This window comes from Carcharodon carcharias, chromosome 22 (assembly GCF_017639515.1).
Source record: "Carcharodon carcharias isolate sCarCar2 chromosome 22, sCarCar2.pri, whole genome shotgun sequence".
In the NCBI taxonomy this organism is placed as follows: Eukaryota; Metazoa; Chordata; class Chondrichthyes; order Lamniformes; family Lamnidae; genus Carcharodon; species Carcharodon carcharias.
In genome coordinates this window covers 40,393,491-40,412,567 of record NC_054488.1, presented here as the reverse complement: position 1 = coordinate 40,412,567, position 19,077 = coordinate 40,393,491, and the positions used below count along the sequence as shown (strand labels likewise).

At 39.0% G+C, this 19,077-nt stretch overlaps 1 protein-coding gene across 3 annotated transcripts in view; it reads right to left on the bottom strand.

Annotated features, from left to right (window-relative positions):
• Positions 1-8,738: 8,738 nt before the first annotated feature.
• dus1l (dihydrouridine synthase 1-like (S. cerevisiae)) overlaps positions 8,739-19,077 on the bottom strand; it is a 61,378-nt gene continuing 51,039 nt past the window's right edge. For all 3 annotated transcript variants that reach the window (XM_041217299.1, XM_041217301.1, XM_041217300.1), the window contains exons 13-14: positions 11,676-11,751; positions 8,739-10,797 (exon numbers count right to left, since the gene is read on the bottom strand). In XM_041217299.1, coding sequence (XP_041073233.1) covers positions 10,688-10,797; positions 11,676-11,751 — 186 coding nt within the window. In that variant the 3' untranslated portion in view covers positions 8,739-10,687. The remainder of the gene's footprint in view (positions 10,798-11,675; positions 11,752-19,077) is intronic.

The window sequence follows — 19,077 nt, the reverse complement described above, 5'->3', positions numbered from 1 at the left end:
GTGGGGGGAAAAGCAACAGACCGAGTTAAAAGATCAATTTAATTTGAAATTAACCCAATACACTGCCACCTAGCTTCTGTTGTGTTTCACATCATGATCCTGAAGTAACAGCAAGAAATCCAGTGGATGTTGTCATCTCAGCCATACTCTTTTCACATGCCAGTGTGTTATGTGAAGGACATATTACTATCTGTCTGCTGCTCTAGAGGAAACTTCTCCAAGGTGGGGACCCAATATTTCCAAGCCTTTGTCCCGTTCCTGACTGAATTTGCTTATTGTGCCCTACAGGCACACTCCAGGCTGAGGAGATCTGGGGACTATGGGTCATTCAGAGACTTCACACTTCAAGTGGGGTGTGGTACTTTCAGAGTGCATTGCATCCCCAATTCCATGGACTACGTTGCCCCTTTGGGATTATTAAATCACCCCTTATGCTTAATATTCATAATTTTAGCCTCTGAAAATAAAATGGTGGTGCATTGGGTATAGCCTCCACTACATCACTGCATAAACTTGGTACACGACTTGACAGAGAATAGTTTGAAAACTTGTTGTAAGGATACAGGGAGAAGTGAGGGAAGAATAAGAAAGGAAAACGTGCCAGCAATTTGAATAGAAAATCCAGGCTTTAGTGGGAGCTGTCCTCACTTGCTGGTGCTGAAACCCATACCTGAAAATTAAGGAGCACAGGTTTTAACTGCTAGCAAATTTCCCTACTCAATTATCTGCATCAAATGATCAATACTGTGGCAAATTACTCTTTCCATGGTTGAAAGTCTTTTTAAGAAAGTGTTGAAACTACTAATAATCTTCATAGGTAAATAAATCAAGATAGAGGTTTTTTTTTAAACTCTGGTGCCTATCTTTGCACATTTATGTTTTTATGTGCTCATCTCCAATGAAATAATACTTTTTATTGATGTTATAAAACACCTAATGGATTACCTTTATCCAACCATCAAAATCAAATTTAAAAGATCACATCACTATTTAACACAGATTTAAACTTAATTGTTTCGAAAATGCCATAATCGTGGTGTCAAACTTGAATGAATGATACAATCCATAGACAGGTAAGCTAAATGATAGGATAGATTTACACAGCAGGAGCATTAAGTTTCAAAACTTTTTAAATGCATAAATTATAAATCGCAAATAAACCTTAAAATGAGGAAATTTGCCAGTTGCTATCATTGCAGGTGCTGGAGGAGAATGAGAGGGTCAGAAAATCCAATAGAAATCAATCTATCTAGATCTTTACCCATCTGGTTTCACATACCAATTTCCAGTTCAACTTTTAAGAGTGCTCACTGAAAGCAGGTGAGAATTTCAGTTAATTTAAAATATATTGTATTGAAGTGCTTGAGAGCATGTATACAATTTACCAGTATTTTCACAGGAATCCCGGTGCTTTGAATTCGACCCAGACGTGTGCATTTTCTGCTTTGCCAAGAAATCAGGGATCTATGTTGAAAAATGTCTAGAAGTAAAATTATGCCCAGACTAGTGCTGGGTGTTACTTCCAATCTATTTTGTGTCTAGCTTTATTTGCAAGTTTTTACCGAAATCAAGTTTGTGCAATAGATAAATGGACCAGAATACATTCTCCTGGTTTCTGGCTTGCAGCCAATGGGGTTAACATTAAGTGACCATCAAGGACTCCTCAATCTTGAACATTCACCCCTCATGCTCGTTCCAATTTTCAGCAGAGTATATTAGCAGCATCTGCCAATCTGCAGTACATTAACATATCAAACAGGTGATTTCCAGGACAAACAATTTCATCACTTTTCCCACAGCCAAATGAGAGGATTGTGCTGTGTTTGTACATGGCAGATTTCCACCAAGCCCAGGGCATCAATAATGACACCTATGTAGCCTGTGATTCATGCAGAATTATAGCACCTTTATGAACCACAGGATATTAATGTTCAGATAGCCTGTAAACCATTAACATAAGACTATCATGAAGAAGATTATTATGCAGATGAGTGCCCACTTCCGAGCAGCAGTTACTGAGGTAGTTGTGTGCAGGAGCTGAGTGTGGAGAATGATAAACAGGGTCACCAACAAAAAACACAATAAACATCTTGAAGCAGCAGCTAGGTTATTCTTACATAATAGCCACAGCGGTTTTCCAAGATGATGAATTTGCCAAATGGTCACAAGCATGCAGCAGAGGATGGATGACATCTACTTACTGCCAAGAGCTGAGCAAGACAGGAAGCTATGACAAATTTCTGAGAAACCATATTGCAGGAATCAAGACTCATGGTAATCTCTCATTGACAGAATGCAGATGCACAATACATCCAATAAACAAACAGTCCTCTCCATGTCAATTTAAATGGTAAAATGCACCTTTCACCAGCATTAGCCTAACTCAACTAACATGGATCCTATTTCTTTTTTCTGCTGTTACCTTCCCCTACAGCATCCCAAGGAAACTACTAACGGTTGAAATAAAGTGCAATCATGGAAACATTGAAAATAGGAGGAGCAGGCCGTTTGGCCCTTCAAGCCTGCTCTGCCGTTCATTATGATCATGGCTGATCATCCAACTCAAAAGCCTGCTCCCGCTTTCTCCCCATGTCCATTTATCCCTTTCACCCCAAGAGCTATATCTAACTCCTTGAAAACCTACAATGTTTTGACCTCAACTACTTTCTATGGTGGTGAATTCCACAGGCTCACCACTGTCTGGTTGAAGAAATTTCTCCTCATCTCAGTCCTAAATGGTCTACCCCGTATCCTCAGACTGTGACCCCTGGTTCTGGACTCCCCCACCATCGGGAACATCCTTTCTGCATCTACCCTGTCTAGTCCTGTTAGAATTTTAAAGGTTTCTATGAGATCCCCCCTCATTCTTCTGAATTCCAGCCAATATAATCCTAACCGACTCAATCGCTCCTCATATGTCAGTCCCGCCATCCCAGGAATCAGTCTGGTAAACCTTTGCTGCACTCCGTCTATAGCAAGGACACCCTTCCTCAGATAAGGAGACCAAAACTGCACACAATATTCCAGGTGTGGTCTCACGAAATCCTGTATAATTGCAGCAAGACATCCCTGCTCCTATACTTGAATCCTCTTGCTATGAAAGCCAACATACCATTTGCCTTCTTTACCACCTGCTTACCTTCAGCGACTGGTGTATGAGGACACCCTGGGCTCGTTACACATTCCCCTCTCTTGATTTATCAATTTACTATTTTTATAATAGTGTACATGACTTAGAATTTCTTAATCCAAAGTTCTCCAATGGTGTTGGTGCATGCTTTGTTTGCCCTGGAACCTAATGTGATCCTCCCCTATGGTGGAAGGTTTATGGTTGTCATTGGGGGTCACTAAGGATTTAGGCAATCTCCTTGTGCTTGAGCATTATATGCTTCTGCAACCTGCTCAGCCATATCAACTGCTGCAGTAGCTGCCTCATCATTCTCACTTCCTGGCACACACAATACCATTTGAGCTGAGTTCTTTGAGAGGCTGGATATAACACCATTCTAAGGGGAAACAGTCTTACCTGTGCCTAATTGGCAAATGGTGCTATTGCCTGGCACTGCCTTACTAACTGAATGATGTGTGGATAACAATAAAGGAAGTGATAAATCCTTTGTAGACTGCTCTCAACATCTGATCCCATCAGCATACTGAAACCAGAAAAACACTCCATTGAAGATTGGAACTCAGGGTTTCAACAGCTGTAGCTTGAACATTCATGAAGTACTGTATTATTGTTTAGGTCCTCAATCCATGGGGCTTGTGAAGATGGCCCTGCAGTTGACATGTGCTCTTTGTTGAACTGCAGTTCCAATAGCCACAATTGCATGGATTTAGTTACTGGATTCCTCCATACTTACCCTTCAATATAAATTAGATTTTAATGACCATACAATGACTGTGGAATATATTGGTACTCAGCTACGACCTTTAATTTTGATTTGTCGATTCTCTGCCACCAATTCTTTGCTCTGGTTCACTCAGATTTTTTTAATTCCTTTCTCTCCCAAACTAAAAAAAAACTCTCATAATTTCTGTTCTGAGCAGTTCATACAACGAGACATTAGAAACTTTAGACAGTGCACCATTCTCTGTACTTAGCAATTACCATTCTGATGTCAGTTGCCATGGGAAACTAAAGTAGAATTCACTGCTCTTCATGGAATCATTACTTACTTCCATTCAGCTGGCTTTTCCATTGATATGCCATTCACGAAGTGGAAAATTAAGTAACAATAAAAAGGCAAAAGTGATGTTTCAGGTAAATTTAAATTTGAAAGCAGAATGTGATCTTAAATTCTCTTCATTTTACCATAATCATTCCAAATGTATGAACTGTCCATCTTTATTGATCAAGGATAAAAACAAAAAACTGCGGATGCTGAAAATCCAAAACAAAAACAGAAACAGAAATACCTGGAAAAACTCAGCAGGTCTGGCAGCATCATGTGTTGAACGAACACTGCTTTCTAACCACAATCCACAAGGTAGATAAATAGGCCCTTAATTTATCTGTTAATGCATTTGGCTCAAATAGGTTTTGTTTTAATGTACATGTACACATAAAACAAAGCATAAATTAAGAAAATTAATCAAGTACCATTTACTGTTTCGCAGTCAACACATTAGTAGCATCAATTCATTAAATGAGCTGGCTTTGTAAAAACCTTACTTTTTGAACTATAATAAATTGCCAATATCTCATTTTTATATCTTAAATCGCATGGCTTCCTTAAAATAGGAGGGTGGAACTGTTATTATCTTACTTCTACCTTATTTTTCTTGTAGTCATGGCCTCTAGAACTACAACCACAATTAAATAACCTGCTCAATTTTCCCAACCACTCATGCCTTCCAGCATTTTATTGACCTGGATCATGTCCAGTAATCAATTTCCTTTTCTCCAAAGGCACTTTCCCTCAACCGTCCCCCATCCCCCAGATATCCTCAATGGCATATATTTTTCCATTGTTCTGATCATTTTTCCCTTCATCCACTATTTTGTGCCAATGACCAATTAGATATGTAGTGCCAAAATTACATATGGTATTTCTATTTTTTATATGTATAAACATATGATAAGGGAGACTAAAACAATTAGGACCATTGTACACATGCCATTCATTAACTGATGAAATCCTGTGCCGAACCCTTCCCGACCACCATTATAAATAAAAAAATCCACTGTCAATTTTCAGGAGAAGGTTTCTTCAAGCCTAAGGTAATCAGGAAAGTTCTAGGAGGCACATGGTCATCCACAATGTCTTGCTACCTGAAGTTAACTAATTCACATACCACAATGCTGTCTTCTCAGAATTTGTCAATTCCCTTCTCAAAGGACTGTAGCAAAGCCATATTAGGCACCTCTAGCCATCTGCTCTGCTCCCTCCATTGTCATCTCCAACAAGAAGTTGTGATGGGCTCATTTATTCCTTTTGTCACTAAGGTTGAAACAATCTGTTCCAATGCCTCTGCCATTATTATTAACCCCATTTTCCCTGTTCAGCATGACAAACCTTCTCCACCCACAGGCTTTCCTCTGTCCTAACCCTAAACCTGCATCTCTATAAATTCTCTTACATCTTCCTTTACCTCCTCTCCAAGCTCATTATGTTCGAGATACCCATTTCCTGCTCCCTTGAGCTCATTCCATTGATCTGCTAACAACACAACTTTTTTGGTTTGCCAGCTGACATTTTAAATTGTTTCTTCTCCTCAGGGAGTCATCCTCCCTTTCAAAACCATCATTTCCCTCCCACCTCTTCAAAAAACCTAGCCTTCATCCTGTAAATTAACCAATCTCCCTTCTCACCTTTCTCTCCAATGTTCTTGTACTTGGCATCCAAATCCATGGTTACCTTTCCCACAACCACTGCAATTGGGTTTCCATCCTCACTATAGTGCCAAACCTACCCTTGCCACAGTCACAAATGACAATGTCTGCAACTTAGACTTTAGAACATGATCCTTCCTCAAACTTTCTGCAGTCACTCACATCGTCCATTCTATTGTCCTGCTTAGTTGGACTGCCTTCACTTGATAACACCTTTATCTGATTGTAGTCAGAGAATCTCCAGAAATGATTCAATCCTTGGCCTCCATCATTGTGCTGCCCTGAGTGTCAGAGAGTCGGCTTCTACATGTACACTAACGACATTCAATTTTACCTCATCACCACTCCTCTTGGCCCATTCACTGCCTCTGGACTGTCAGACTGCTTGTCAGAAAATCAGTCTTTGATGAGCTGCAATCTCTTCCTATCAAACATTGAGGAGACTGAAGCCACATTTGGCCAATGGCACAAATTCCATTACCATGCACTGACTCCATGCCTCACAGCTCAACTCAGCTAGACTGGTTACAATCTCGGCGTCCTGATTAACTGTAAACTGAAATTCTGAACCCATATCCTCTCAATCACATTACTCACAGCTCCTTCCGGTTTCGCTGATTGAATCATCATCCATGCCTTTTGGCACCTCCAGACTTCACTATTCCAAAGTTCTACTGGCTGACCATCCACTCTTCACCTCAATAAACTTCATCTGGAACTCTGCTGATTGAATGCTACCCCTACCCTCATTAGCCTACATTGACAAGTTGGAGGGCCGAGAGTCAAACTTATAATTTTCCAGGCATTTAAAAAAAATCTATGTGCTTTAAAATAAGCTAGGGGAGAAATAAGAGGCACTATTACACATATTTAATAACTCATTAGAAGGTATATTGTCAGAAGATTGGAAAAAAATTAACATTATAGTTATATTTGAGAAGGAAGATAGAACATGTCCAGGGACCTATACACCTGCTGGTTTAAGATCAGAAGTGGGAAAATAATGGTATCTCTACTAAAGGAAAAATAGAAAAGTATCTCAAAATCAAAAATATAAGTCAACACAGATGACAAAAGGGATATTCATTGCTTGACTAACCTCACTAAATTATTTGAAGAGATAACAGGGAGATTAGATAAGGATAGTGTAGAAGATTAAATATATCTGGATTTCCAAAAGGCCTTCAGTTAGATAACACACAATAGATTACTGAATTTGATTGGAGCATGCAGAGTCAGAGGACAATTAGCAAAATGGAATGCTAGCTGACTGCAAAGCAGAAAGTAGCGTAGGGGTAAAGGGTAACTATTCAGAGTAGCAAAAGGTGGGAAGTGGGGTCCCATGAGGATTAGTGCTGGGGCTGCTGTTGTTTATAATTTTTAATAATGGTTTAAATTTTGACATCAGAAACACAATTTCTAAATTTGCGGATGACACCAAATTTTGAGGCGGGGAGGCTAACCAACAAGCAGCATAACAAATTACAAGCTATTAACAAACTTGCAGAATGGACACATAATTGGAAAATGAATTTCAACATAGATCTGTCAAGCAAGAAAAATAAGGAGCTTGTATATTATTTGGAAAATAACAATCTAAATGGGGTAGAAGAGTAAAGCAATCTGCAAGTACAGCCCAGGTGTCAGCCTCTGTATCAGAAGACTTTGCTTTGAAGCCCCACTCCGGGGCTTGAGCAGAAAAATCTAGACTGATGCTCCAGAGCAATACTGAAGGAGTTGCTGCACTGAGAGGTTCCATCTTTCAGATGAGCCATTAAACCCAGACCCCACCTGTGCTCTTGGGTGGATGTAAAAGATCCATGGCATTGTTTTGAAGAAGAGTAGGGGAGCTATCCAATATGCATGCCAATATTTATCCCTCAAACAACATCACAAAAACAGATTATCTGGTTATTATCACATTGCTGTTTATGGGTGTTTGCTGAGCACAAATTGGCTACCATGTTTTCTCCATTACAATAGTGGCAACATTTCAGAAATCTTTCAGTGGCTGTAAAGCACTTTGGAGCATCCTATAGTTGTGAAAAACAGTATATAAATTTAAGTTTTTTTTAACATATATACAAATCACAATGTTGTGACACAGGTCAATATGACCATTATAAAAGCAAAGCAAGCATTAGGGCAAGAGTTGACAAGTAGAGAAATTATGATAAACTTGTATCAAACTTTGGACATGCCACACTTGGAGTACTGTGTACATTTGAGGTCACCATATTGTAAAAAGGACATAGAGGCACTAGAAAGGACACAAAGATGATTTACAAAGATGATATCAGAACTGCGTGTATATACACATCAGGAACAGATAACTGCCTGGGTGTCTTTTCTCATCAAAAGAGAAGGCTGAGGGATGACCTAATGGAGGTCTTTAAAATTATTAAACATTTTGATATTGTAGACACAAAGTGTGTTTCCACTTGTGGGAAAGAGCAAAATTAGAGGCTATCAATAGAAGATAGTCACCAAGAAATCAAATAGGGAAGTGAGAAGAAATTCTTTATTCGAGAATGGTGAGAATATGAAACTGGGTGCCACAGGGAATAGTTGAGGCGAATAGAACAGATGCATTTTTGGGGAGACTAGTTAAGCATAAGAGGCAGCAGGGAATAAAAGGCAATGCTGAACGCAGGAAGGATGGGAGGAGGATTGAGTGGAGTATAAACACAGGAATGCTCTGTTTCTGTACTGTATATTCTATGTACTTCATCCTTGTATTTAAATCTGTGATAACTTGACTTCCTAGCCCTACAATGACACTCAGCCCTACAGTACCTCCTACAAGCTGCTGACGAAGGAGTTATGTAAACAAGCTCCTTAGCAAACAGTTATAATTTTCATCAAGTTTGAGCAATAATAAAAATTCAAGTGAAAAAAGTAATTATACACAAAATTGAAGCTTTATTAAATATTTTCAAGGATAATATTCAGTCACCAAAATTATAAATTTGCCATTGAACAGTTGCTATTATGACAAAATGTTTCCTTAAGCCTTGCACAGAAAATATTGTTTAAAACCTGGTTTTAGAAATGCCGTAATTTCGCCTGCCAGTTTTAACTTTCCTAGTGTCAGCTGTCACCCAATGCCTATGTTATAAAACCTTTAATAAAACCCGTCAACTTTTCTCAAGGTCCTAGTGCTCAATGTATTCGTCTAGTCTCAAAGGGCAAGAAATAGTTAAGACTCAATGCATAATTTAAGGGGGAGGGTGGGATCAAGTGGTCAACAGCGGTAACGCAAACAGGGATGGAAGCAAATGGGTGGCTCAGTTTACATACCCCTCGATTTCCTTTTCTAATTTGCTATCAGCCTGTTTAACACAACGGGCATTGCCCAATTTCACTTTCTAAGAATTTGAGAACTTTGTACATAGAACATTAGTGCATTCCTACACTGCTAGTTATAATTTTAATGGTAAAGAACAAACCACCGCAGACCCTTGTAAATTATGGCGAGTGATCAGTGTACCTATGATAGTACCAGTGCAACAAAACTACATGATTGCTTTAGCTTTCCTTAACACCAATGCTGCACTTTAAACTTCAGAGGCAACTGGATAAAAATGAGCTCAGCTAACAAGAACTTTTGACCTGTATACATTAAATATCAGTTAAACAGAAGTCACTTCCAGCACAGGGAACTTGTGCCTCAATTTTATCCTATAACTGGCCATACCATTCACTCGTGAACCAAATATCATACAATTAAAATAAAAATCAGAATATAGCAAGGAGACAATTCCTAAAAGGCAAACTGATATGTCAAATTCCTTCAACAATACAGATTATTATTGTTGGGATTTGTATATTCATTCAAACACATTTAAGTTTTTTAAAAAATGATTGTATTCTTCACAGATTACTCCAATTGAAGTCAGAACAACGGCAAATGAAGTCCGAACAACGTAATGCTCTGTACTTAGTTTTAGAAGACATTTGCATTTCTTTGATGCTTATCGAAGCAACCACAAATTTCAAGGGAAAGAATTTAGTCTTTTAAGGTCACCTGTAAAATTTAGCAGACAGTTGTGAAGCAACCCTTCAGTTACTGTCACTCTGGTACTGCAGTAGAGGTTAGCACAATTTCCAAAATTCCAAAATAAATTTCCAGTATTGTTGAAACAGAGGCATCATATTGATGAACTCATTGGAGGATTGCACCACCAGGTCCAAAAATATGATAATTTTCTAATTAAAATGCCAATGAGTTCATTGTGTTTTGCAACGTGTGGCGTATATTTTGCAGATTATCATGGATAAAAGATACACACTAAAAGCCTCTTTCTTGGTTGCTGCATACAAAAGACTAAAGACATCAAGTAACATCTATCATGCACTGGGACCTAGGGGAGATTTATAATTTCTATCAGGTAAGTGCCATGACCAACTGTAATCACCTTTTCCTTTTAACATTTCTTTTGTAATTCTGTTCTCCAAATACTGAACAGGCTGTGTACTTTCTGTTTTCATACAAAGAGGACATTTAAAACTGTCATGGGAAGTATATTTTTGTTGGTGATTTCAACTGTCATGGATAAATGTTGCCTTCCATTAGGATATTAGCCAAGAATTAAAATCAGGAGTGGTGGCCAGGATGCCAAAATTAGCTAATTGGGGCATGAAAATACTGGGCTGTAATTACAACTAGCAAAATGTTGCTAATTGACTGGAATACTTTTTAGCAAAATTCAAAAACAACTAACACTTATCAAAGAAATGCAAACATTGAGCCCTGTGCATAAATACATATATTTTTGTGCATGTGTGTATGCGTGCGTGCGTGCGTGACAGACCAGATCCCAATCCAATTCACTGGGAAGGCTGATTTCTTCAGGGGTCCAAATGTTCATGAATTCTGTCTCCATTCTCCAGTATTCCCTCTTCCATTAATTTCCACTTCAATCTCTTTTCATGTTTGGTTTTGAAGAGTAATCCATGCCCTGCCAATAACAAAAAGGCACCAATTTATTAAAGACTATTTCATCAACTTCAGTCATAATATAATCAATTTCTCAGCTGTGCACAATTCTGGGCCCATTGTTTGAACAGAACATTTGTTCCCAACATAACTTACATTTATATAGTGTCATTAAAATGGTAAAACATCCCAAGGCTCTTTACAGGGGAGTAATCAGATAGAAAAGGATGAGGAGATATGAGGAGGGGACGACCCAAAAGTTTGATTAAGGAGGTAGATTTTAAGGAGGGTTAAAAGATTTCAGAGGGAGAGGCATAAAAATGCGACAGCAATTATTTTGTATGGCCAATCAGGCAGCAGCAATCTCTTTAGATACCCTTGCTTAGGCCACAAATCACCAGGATACATGGTTGGAGCCTGCATGGCTCATGTTCCACCCTAACATCGGGGACATAGCTGTGTCATTAGAACCTCATTTTGCATGGACAAAAGGTTGACGGCTGCCGAGCTGTAGGCTGCTTTCAAAATAGCATTAGATGGAGAGTCATTGTTACTGGAATGGTAAATCTACTGACTCCAATTCAATACCCTGCCTGCCTTGTTGATGCAGTTTCAGTGAGTTGAAACTGACTCATAAAATTGCTAAATGTTTTTAAATAAAGAGTTTTCAATGCATCAAGTCCCAAAAAGCTGAAAGAACATAATGAATAGATGTTCACACCTTGTCTCGACTTGTCTTGGGTGAATATACACGGAGGCTCTGTTGCTCCACCTGAAATGTTAAATCTACCTTCCCTTCTCTACAGATACTGCCCATTCTGCTGAGTGTTTCGAGCATTTTCCATTTTTAGTTCATAGAACAGAGTCCACTTTTATACATTGTCCTTAGCTTTTACTGACCTGCGCAGTCAGCCAGCTCTTTGAAAGCTTTCTTCTTGCAGCACCCACGACATAAGTTGAAGATGCATTTAGTCCCCTGTAGAATGCATCAGACAGGAAAAATATAAGCACTAAAAGCTTATATAAAGCACAGAAAGCATATATAAAGCAAATGCAATGTATGGTACTTTTTGTTGCAGTATATATACAGCAACTTAGGTAAGAACTTAATGCTACGGGCCGCTGGTTTACTACAAATCAATACTTCTGTTTCTAAATTTATTAAACTCAAAGCTCTGCAAACACAAGCTAATTTGCTAGCACTGGGATTTGCTCTCTTCGCTTGGTAACTCAACAGCACTGTAAATACTACAAAACCCTAAATACATTTTTGCACGATAATCTTATTGCTAAGCTCTTTCCCCAACCTGCCAAATTCAGAACTTTAAGTGGAGTGTATGGCACTAAGGCCTTGGTAATAACATGTAATTTTGAAAAATGCGTAATCCGAAATCACATGGCTAGAAATGTAAACTTTGATCTGTGACAATTAAATGTAACTTTGTACATCTGAGCAGAAGAGATATGGAGTTTAAGGGATTAGTAGGAAAGAATCCTGTAAATCCCTGCCTAGGGGATTTCTCTCAGAGGCCAAGTATAGATCATCATCTTTGAAGGCATTCAACTTTTATTATATTTAGCATTATGACTACTCTAGCATTAAACTCATTAAAGTGAGTATCATGGATTTTAAAAAATGAGGCCAATTGCAAGTTCATTTTCCTTCTAAATTTCCAGTTGCCTCACTCTCCAAATGTATTTAGGGATTCAGTCAGGACTGTAGAGGCAGAGTGATGTAAATTATAATAAAAGGATGGTCATAGTCAAGAGTACATAATCGGGGCGGTGCTTACAATAAGTTTTGCATTGTTTTAATGGCATGTTGATGCTACTAAACTGCTACATCTACAGAAAGTGTGCTAGTACAGAAGAGAATCTCCAGGCATATTTTGGAGTTCTTGATTTTTTTTACCCTGACAAGACAGTGCATGTTTGTCGTGTTATTTCAAAGGGACTGTGCATGAAGGATTGGCATGGGTAATGTGTGGCCTCCTCTGCTGTCTTTTTTGTAATCATAAATATGAATACAGAAGTTGATTTTCATTCAATGCAGTGTCATTTTTGAGGGTTTTTGGACAAAATTCTATTCATGAAGGTGAAATATCAGTGTGAGAATGGAACATTCTTCCACTTTTCAGCAGTAATATATAGTTAGATAAGACCACACTGTATAAGGAATACAAAAATAATACTGTAGTCAAGAGATTTTGTCTTTGTTACCAGTTTAACCCAATACATTCTTTAAACATACAACATGGCAATTGTTCAACTCTTTCCTTTTGCCTTGATCTCCTTTGCTCACTTTTGAATGAGGAAGATTAACAATGGACTTAAAACCTGAACATGTCACAGCATGTATTTCTCATCTTTATTGTAGGGATTGCTGGCATCACTGTTTGCTAAATTTGTTGTTTTTGACCATCGTCAGTAACTGGCTGGTAATGGAAAGATCTTTGACTCTAAATCCTTTTTTATTTCTTTGTGCTGCAACGAAGTAGCATTACTCTTCCAATATTAAAGGAGCTGAAGAAGCAAAAAGATTTGATTGTTGAGAGTCAATACCTTCTTTTTAATTCTACTTTGTGGCACCAAACTACTTCTGGTAAGTATGATTTGGAGAAGCAAAGGAATGTGTGGGATTCAATAAGAATTTTAAAACCACGAACTAGAATCAGTTATCCAACTTGACCACAATTAGTCCCTTTGGAAGAAGCCAAAGTGGGCTGCTATTTAAGATAGCATCAATCAAAACTGGTGGGGCAAAGTAAACAACAAATAAAATTTAAGAAACTGAATTGAATCCTCAAAGGAAATTCCTCTCTGGGCACCAAAACTGCAGAAGGACATCTTAAAACCACGTTTTCATTTGTAGTAGAGTTAGAAAGTTCTCTATATTGTGATTATGAACTTTTCTGAAATGAATGATAGAAATCAGTCAGACAATGGGAAAAACAGAATCAGGGATATAATAGCTTTCCAATGAGAAGTTAATGCTTCATTTTAGCAAAAAGTTATTTCCCCAGAAATTATTCCTCTTCAACCAAAATTGGCAACAAATTATAATCCAGCCCACATCACTGACTTCAATTCCATCTGTTTTTACTCAAAAATCATTGCATACCATAAAAAACAGTTCAGTAATGTCCAAAAGTATTCTCAAAAATAGTCTATTTGCAAATTATTATAGTCTGGCTTTTGATTTGTTCTGAAACTGTCTGCATGTTTATTGTGTTAAATAATTGCAGTCTCAGGTGAAACATTCTTGTAAAACTAACTGTAATGTATGCACATGCACACTCCACCTATAATTGCTTGTAGTACCATATCTATATGAATCTTAACAGGCTACCCCGATTTTGGGAGCTATCACAACTAAACCCCATTTATTCTCAAATTTTGTGCACTAATGAATTTCATGCTGAGCCATCGGAAATAGAAAGCAAATCTTAGGTCCTACAGTGCAGTAAAAATGCAATGGATTTTTATGATGAAAGTAATTTATATTTCATAATATCCCAATATAATACCATACCTGAGGGGCACTACTCAGCACCAGTAAAAACACAGGTAATGATATACCGATGGTGGTCATTTTAACTGTTATGGGTTGAACATTGGATATTTCTATTGTTTCTGAATATTGAGTTGCCTCTCCATTTGTGTAGCCATGATCTTATTGAATGGCGGAGCAGGCTCGAAGGGCTGAGTAGCCTCCTCCTGCTCCTAATTCTTATGTTCGTATTACCTGTTCTTTACATCCTCTATGGCACCCTTTTCCTTTTAAAAAAAAGTGAATTACTCAACACTGACTGCTACACCTCATCCACTTGATCCTGCCAATCGTTTGGGCAAGACATGTAGGGGGGTGTGAGGAGGAGCTTATTTGCGCAGCAATCTGGAATTTATGTAATTATCTGGAACTCGCTGTCTATGAGGGCTACAGAAGTGGAGACGATGAATGATTTCAAAAGGAAATTGGATGGGTGATTGAGGGAAATAAACTTGCAGGGTTAAGGGCATAGAGTGGGGAAATGGGACTGATTGGATTGATCTGCAAAGAGCAGGCTTAGGCTTATGGGCCAAATTGTTTCTTCTGTGCCATAATAATTATAAGTCACCAAGTCCATGAAATCAATAAATTATATTTTGCTCAATTTTCCACCTTTTGCTTCTCGAGTCCTTTACTATAAATTCCAGGTGGAAAGGGATTCTTCTAATGTATTTTGAATTTAGACAAGGTGTGGTCAGATACAGATGTAAACATTGTATCATAAATTTTTTACACAGCAATGTAAAGCAAGTGCTGACACAAGCTACATTCTTAATTCTTAAACACCCAAAGTCAGAGCAAGAGAGAGAGAGGGAGAAAAATAGACAGATGCAGACAGAGTCTTGACCATGTATTTTCCCCTGGGTGTGAAAGGGTATGCTGCACCCTCAGTTTTTTTTTGAGTGCCTGGGAGATTTTTTATAAAATGAATGGCTCCTTTAAAGTTTTTATGGGGCCTTGCACGTGCTCGTGTGGTAACTTAAAAAGAACCAACTTGTGCACAGCCTGGGCTAGAGCTTTTGGGTTGCTGAGTGGCCATGCAGCTTAGAGGGAACATTGACTGGGAATAGTTCCTACTATATATTAAACTCCCTAGTCTTTCACCTCCAGGGCTATGTCTGATGGAATGACATTCGGCTAGCTGTCAACTAGCTGAGTGATTTATGTGAAATGAATTTTTCAGGCTCATCCCGATTTCTAGTAGCCAAGTGTCCAAAGCACAAAGATGCTCTAACTGGAAATCTCAGTCATAAACCAAAGAATGCTCAGTGAAATAGAAAGCATCACTGTTCTGAACCTGGGCTGACTTAAGGAAGCTTCAACCTAAATCTAACCATGCCATAACTGACCTGAGAACTCCTGATGTCAACACAAGGTGCCTAAAATGAGAATGTTCCATCTTCAAGTGCGAATTTCACTCAATTGGATGAGAACAAAATTTACCCAAAATATTTTTAAGAACTTTTCAGAAAGATGATTCAATTTATTATGCAATTCTGCACAAAACGAAGCAACATCCAGCATTCTAATTATTTTTCTTCTTCACCTGGAACCTTCTGCCTAGTCCAACAATCTCCATTGGGAGGGTCTTTACCTATGACGGATTGACACTTTTCCATTAGCAAGGCGCCCATTTACTTAAGCCCTGTGAATTTAGGTGTAGTTTGGCTTCGGAGCCACCAAATGTCTGGAATAATACTGCTGGAGTTTCAATGGCTAAAACCATGCAGACTATCAGCCCAAGCCAATGGTAAGTTTCTGGATGCTTGTCCAGCTAAAACTTGCCTATTGGTAATGGCGCTGGGTTGCAGGGCTACCTGCAGCATAGTGCAAAGAATCCTATCTCCCGTGCAGCTTCCTTCAGTGGCAATTTAGCCATCAGCATTGACCTGGTGGACTTTGGTCTTGCTTAACTAAGTGAGTAATCTTGAAGCCAATTCAACTCCAAGAATTCTCTCCTTGTCTTCCCCAAAATGGATAGCCTTCATTGAAATATACTGCAGTCAATTTTGACTTTTCTCTTCAAGTGGGCAACAGATGGCAGCAATTAGCTGCCTGTTTTACACCCCTTCTGATGCATCTTGCCACTTAAGTTACCTGTGTTGACATAATGTTGTTTCACTGTTTTAAAATATCACATCATCCACTTTTGGTGCAGGCTTACTTAGTCTTTGAAATTAGTTTGTCCTTCATATGAGAACAAATCATTATCCAGATGGAGGAAGCCACAGGAGAACAGAGACGAAAATTGAAGGGAACGTTTTCTATGTGAAGGATGAACAAACCAAAGGTTGGTAATTAAAATTCTTTCCTATTTGTTCACCTTCAATGCATAAATCAATTATACCAAAACACTACAATAACAGATGTAAAGAACTCTGGGATTTCTCTGCCCCAAACTGGCCTTAAAATTAAGTCAAAATGCTTGTCATCTTAAGCTGTCATACCAAGACAACTAGTCTTCATTAAAACATGCAAATTCAACATGTAGCTGCCTTGGAGATGTAGTTAATGGAGACCTTGACATTATTTTTCTATGGCATAGACAGCACAAGCTGCCCACACGAACCTAACATTAGATAACTTCATGTGCTTAGTTTAAGATTTTGGATTACGATGTTATTCAGGTTCATTATTGTTCATTTTGCTCTAATCACCTTCCATTTCAACACAAGTAACAGTATGAATAACGATGATGATACTAAGGGTAGATAAAAGGGTCTGTGATGCTAGCAGAGAAATACACCTGCCAGCAAAACTAATCAGAAATCTGAGTGCACACTGCCCAAGCTTTTCAACCATTAGAAAATTAGGGTAGAAAGTACAGCAGTGCATGCCTGAATTTTCTAGGTGCACTGCCAGCAAGTGAGGCTACCTAGAGGCACTGCCCCATAAAATTGCCTCTTTAGAAACAAGTTCATTAGTGTCAAGATTCAATGCTAATATGAATGCCAACATGCAATTTATATTTAACTGCAGGAAACACAGCAAAATCAACAGCTATAAAGAAATACAAGGTAAATGTGCATTATTCTCTATTTCAATCTACAGAGGTATGAATCATGTGAACTGACTTGAACCCTTTTTCTACTGTGCTTGGAAAGCGAATGTATAAGCTTCTTTCTTCAGCTTTCAATAAATTGGGCTTTTTTCTGCCAAGTTTCAAAAGAAGTTGATTAAAAAGCTTGCTACCTTAAGTATTCAGATCTAGATTATAACGGCAATTTAACAAATTTGCTTCAGGAATACTTGGTGGAACATGGGTGTTAAGTTTATGTAACTCAAACCTGGAGGTTGGAGAAGATATATTCAGCATGAAGAGGGGGACAAATTTGTGCTCAGCAGCAGAAAAATAGCAGCAACATTGAAAACTGGTGTTCAACAAGGCCAAAAGCATGGCAGAGTCTCACTAGGCACACACATGGCCCACAGGTTAAAAATGAATATCCCTGTTCTAATGAAAGAGTCAAACTACAATCAGAATTCTCTTTATTCATTCATGGAATGTGGGCGTTACTGGCTGGGCCAGTGTTTATTGTCCATTCGTAATTGCCCTTGAGAATGTGGTGGTGAGCTGACTTCTTGAACCGCTGCAGTCCATGTGGTGTTGGTACAACCACAGTGCTGTTAGGGAGGGAGTTCCAGGAATTTGACACAGCTACAGTGAAGGGACAGTGATATATTTCCAAGTCAGGATGGTGAGTGGCTTGGAGGGGAACTTCCAGGTGGTGGTGTAACCATGTGTCTGCTGCCCTTGTCCCTCCACATGGTAGTGGTTGTGGGTTTGGAAGGTGCTGTCTAAGGAGCCTTGGTGAGTTCCTGCAGTGGATCTTGTAGATGGTACACATTGCTACCTCCGTGCGTCGATGGTGGAGGGAATGAATGTTTGTGAATGGGGTGCCACTCAACCGGGCTGCTTTGTCTTGGATCGTATCAAGCTTCTTGAGTGTTGTTGGAGCCGCACTCATCTAGGCAAGTAGAAAGTATTCCATCACACACCTGACTTGTGCCTTATAGATGGTGGACAGGTTTTGGGGAGTCAGGAGGTGAGTTACTCACTGTAGGATTCTTAGCCTCTGACCTGCTTTTGTAGCCACACTATTTATATGGCTAGTGCAGTATGGCTTTTGGTCAATGGTAACCCCCCCAGGATGTCAACAGTGGGGGATTCAGCAATGGTAATGTCTTTGAATGTCAAGAGGCGATGGTTAGATTCTCTTTTTTGGAAACTGTCATTGCCTGGCACTTTTGTGGCACAAATATTACTTGCCACTTGTCAGCCCAAGCCTGGATTTCGTCCAGGTCTTGCTGCATTTGAACTTGGACTGCTTCAGTATCTGAGGAGTCGTGAATTTGTGCAATCATCAACAATCATCCTCACTTCTGACCTTATGATGGAGGGAAGGTCATTGATGAAGCAGCTGAAAATGGCTGGCCCTAGGACACTACCTTGAGGAGCTCCTGCAGAGATGTCCTGGGACTTCCAACAACCACAACCTGCCTCTAACCACTGGATATTGTCCCGATTCCCATTGACTCCAGTTTTGCTAGGGCTCCTTGATATACATTCGGTCAAATACTGCCTATATCAACGGCAGTCACTCTCACCTCACCTCTGGAGCTCAGCTCTTTTGTCTATGTTTGAACTAAGGCTGTAATGAGGTCAGGAGCTGAATGGTCCTGGCCGAACCCAAACTGAGCGTCTGTGAGCAGGTTATTGCTGAGCAAGTGCCACTTGATAGCACTGTTGAT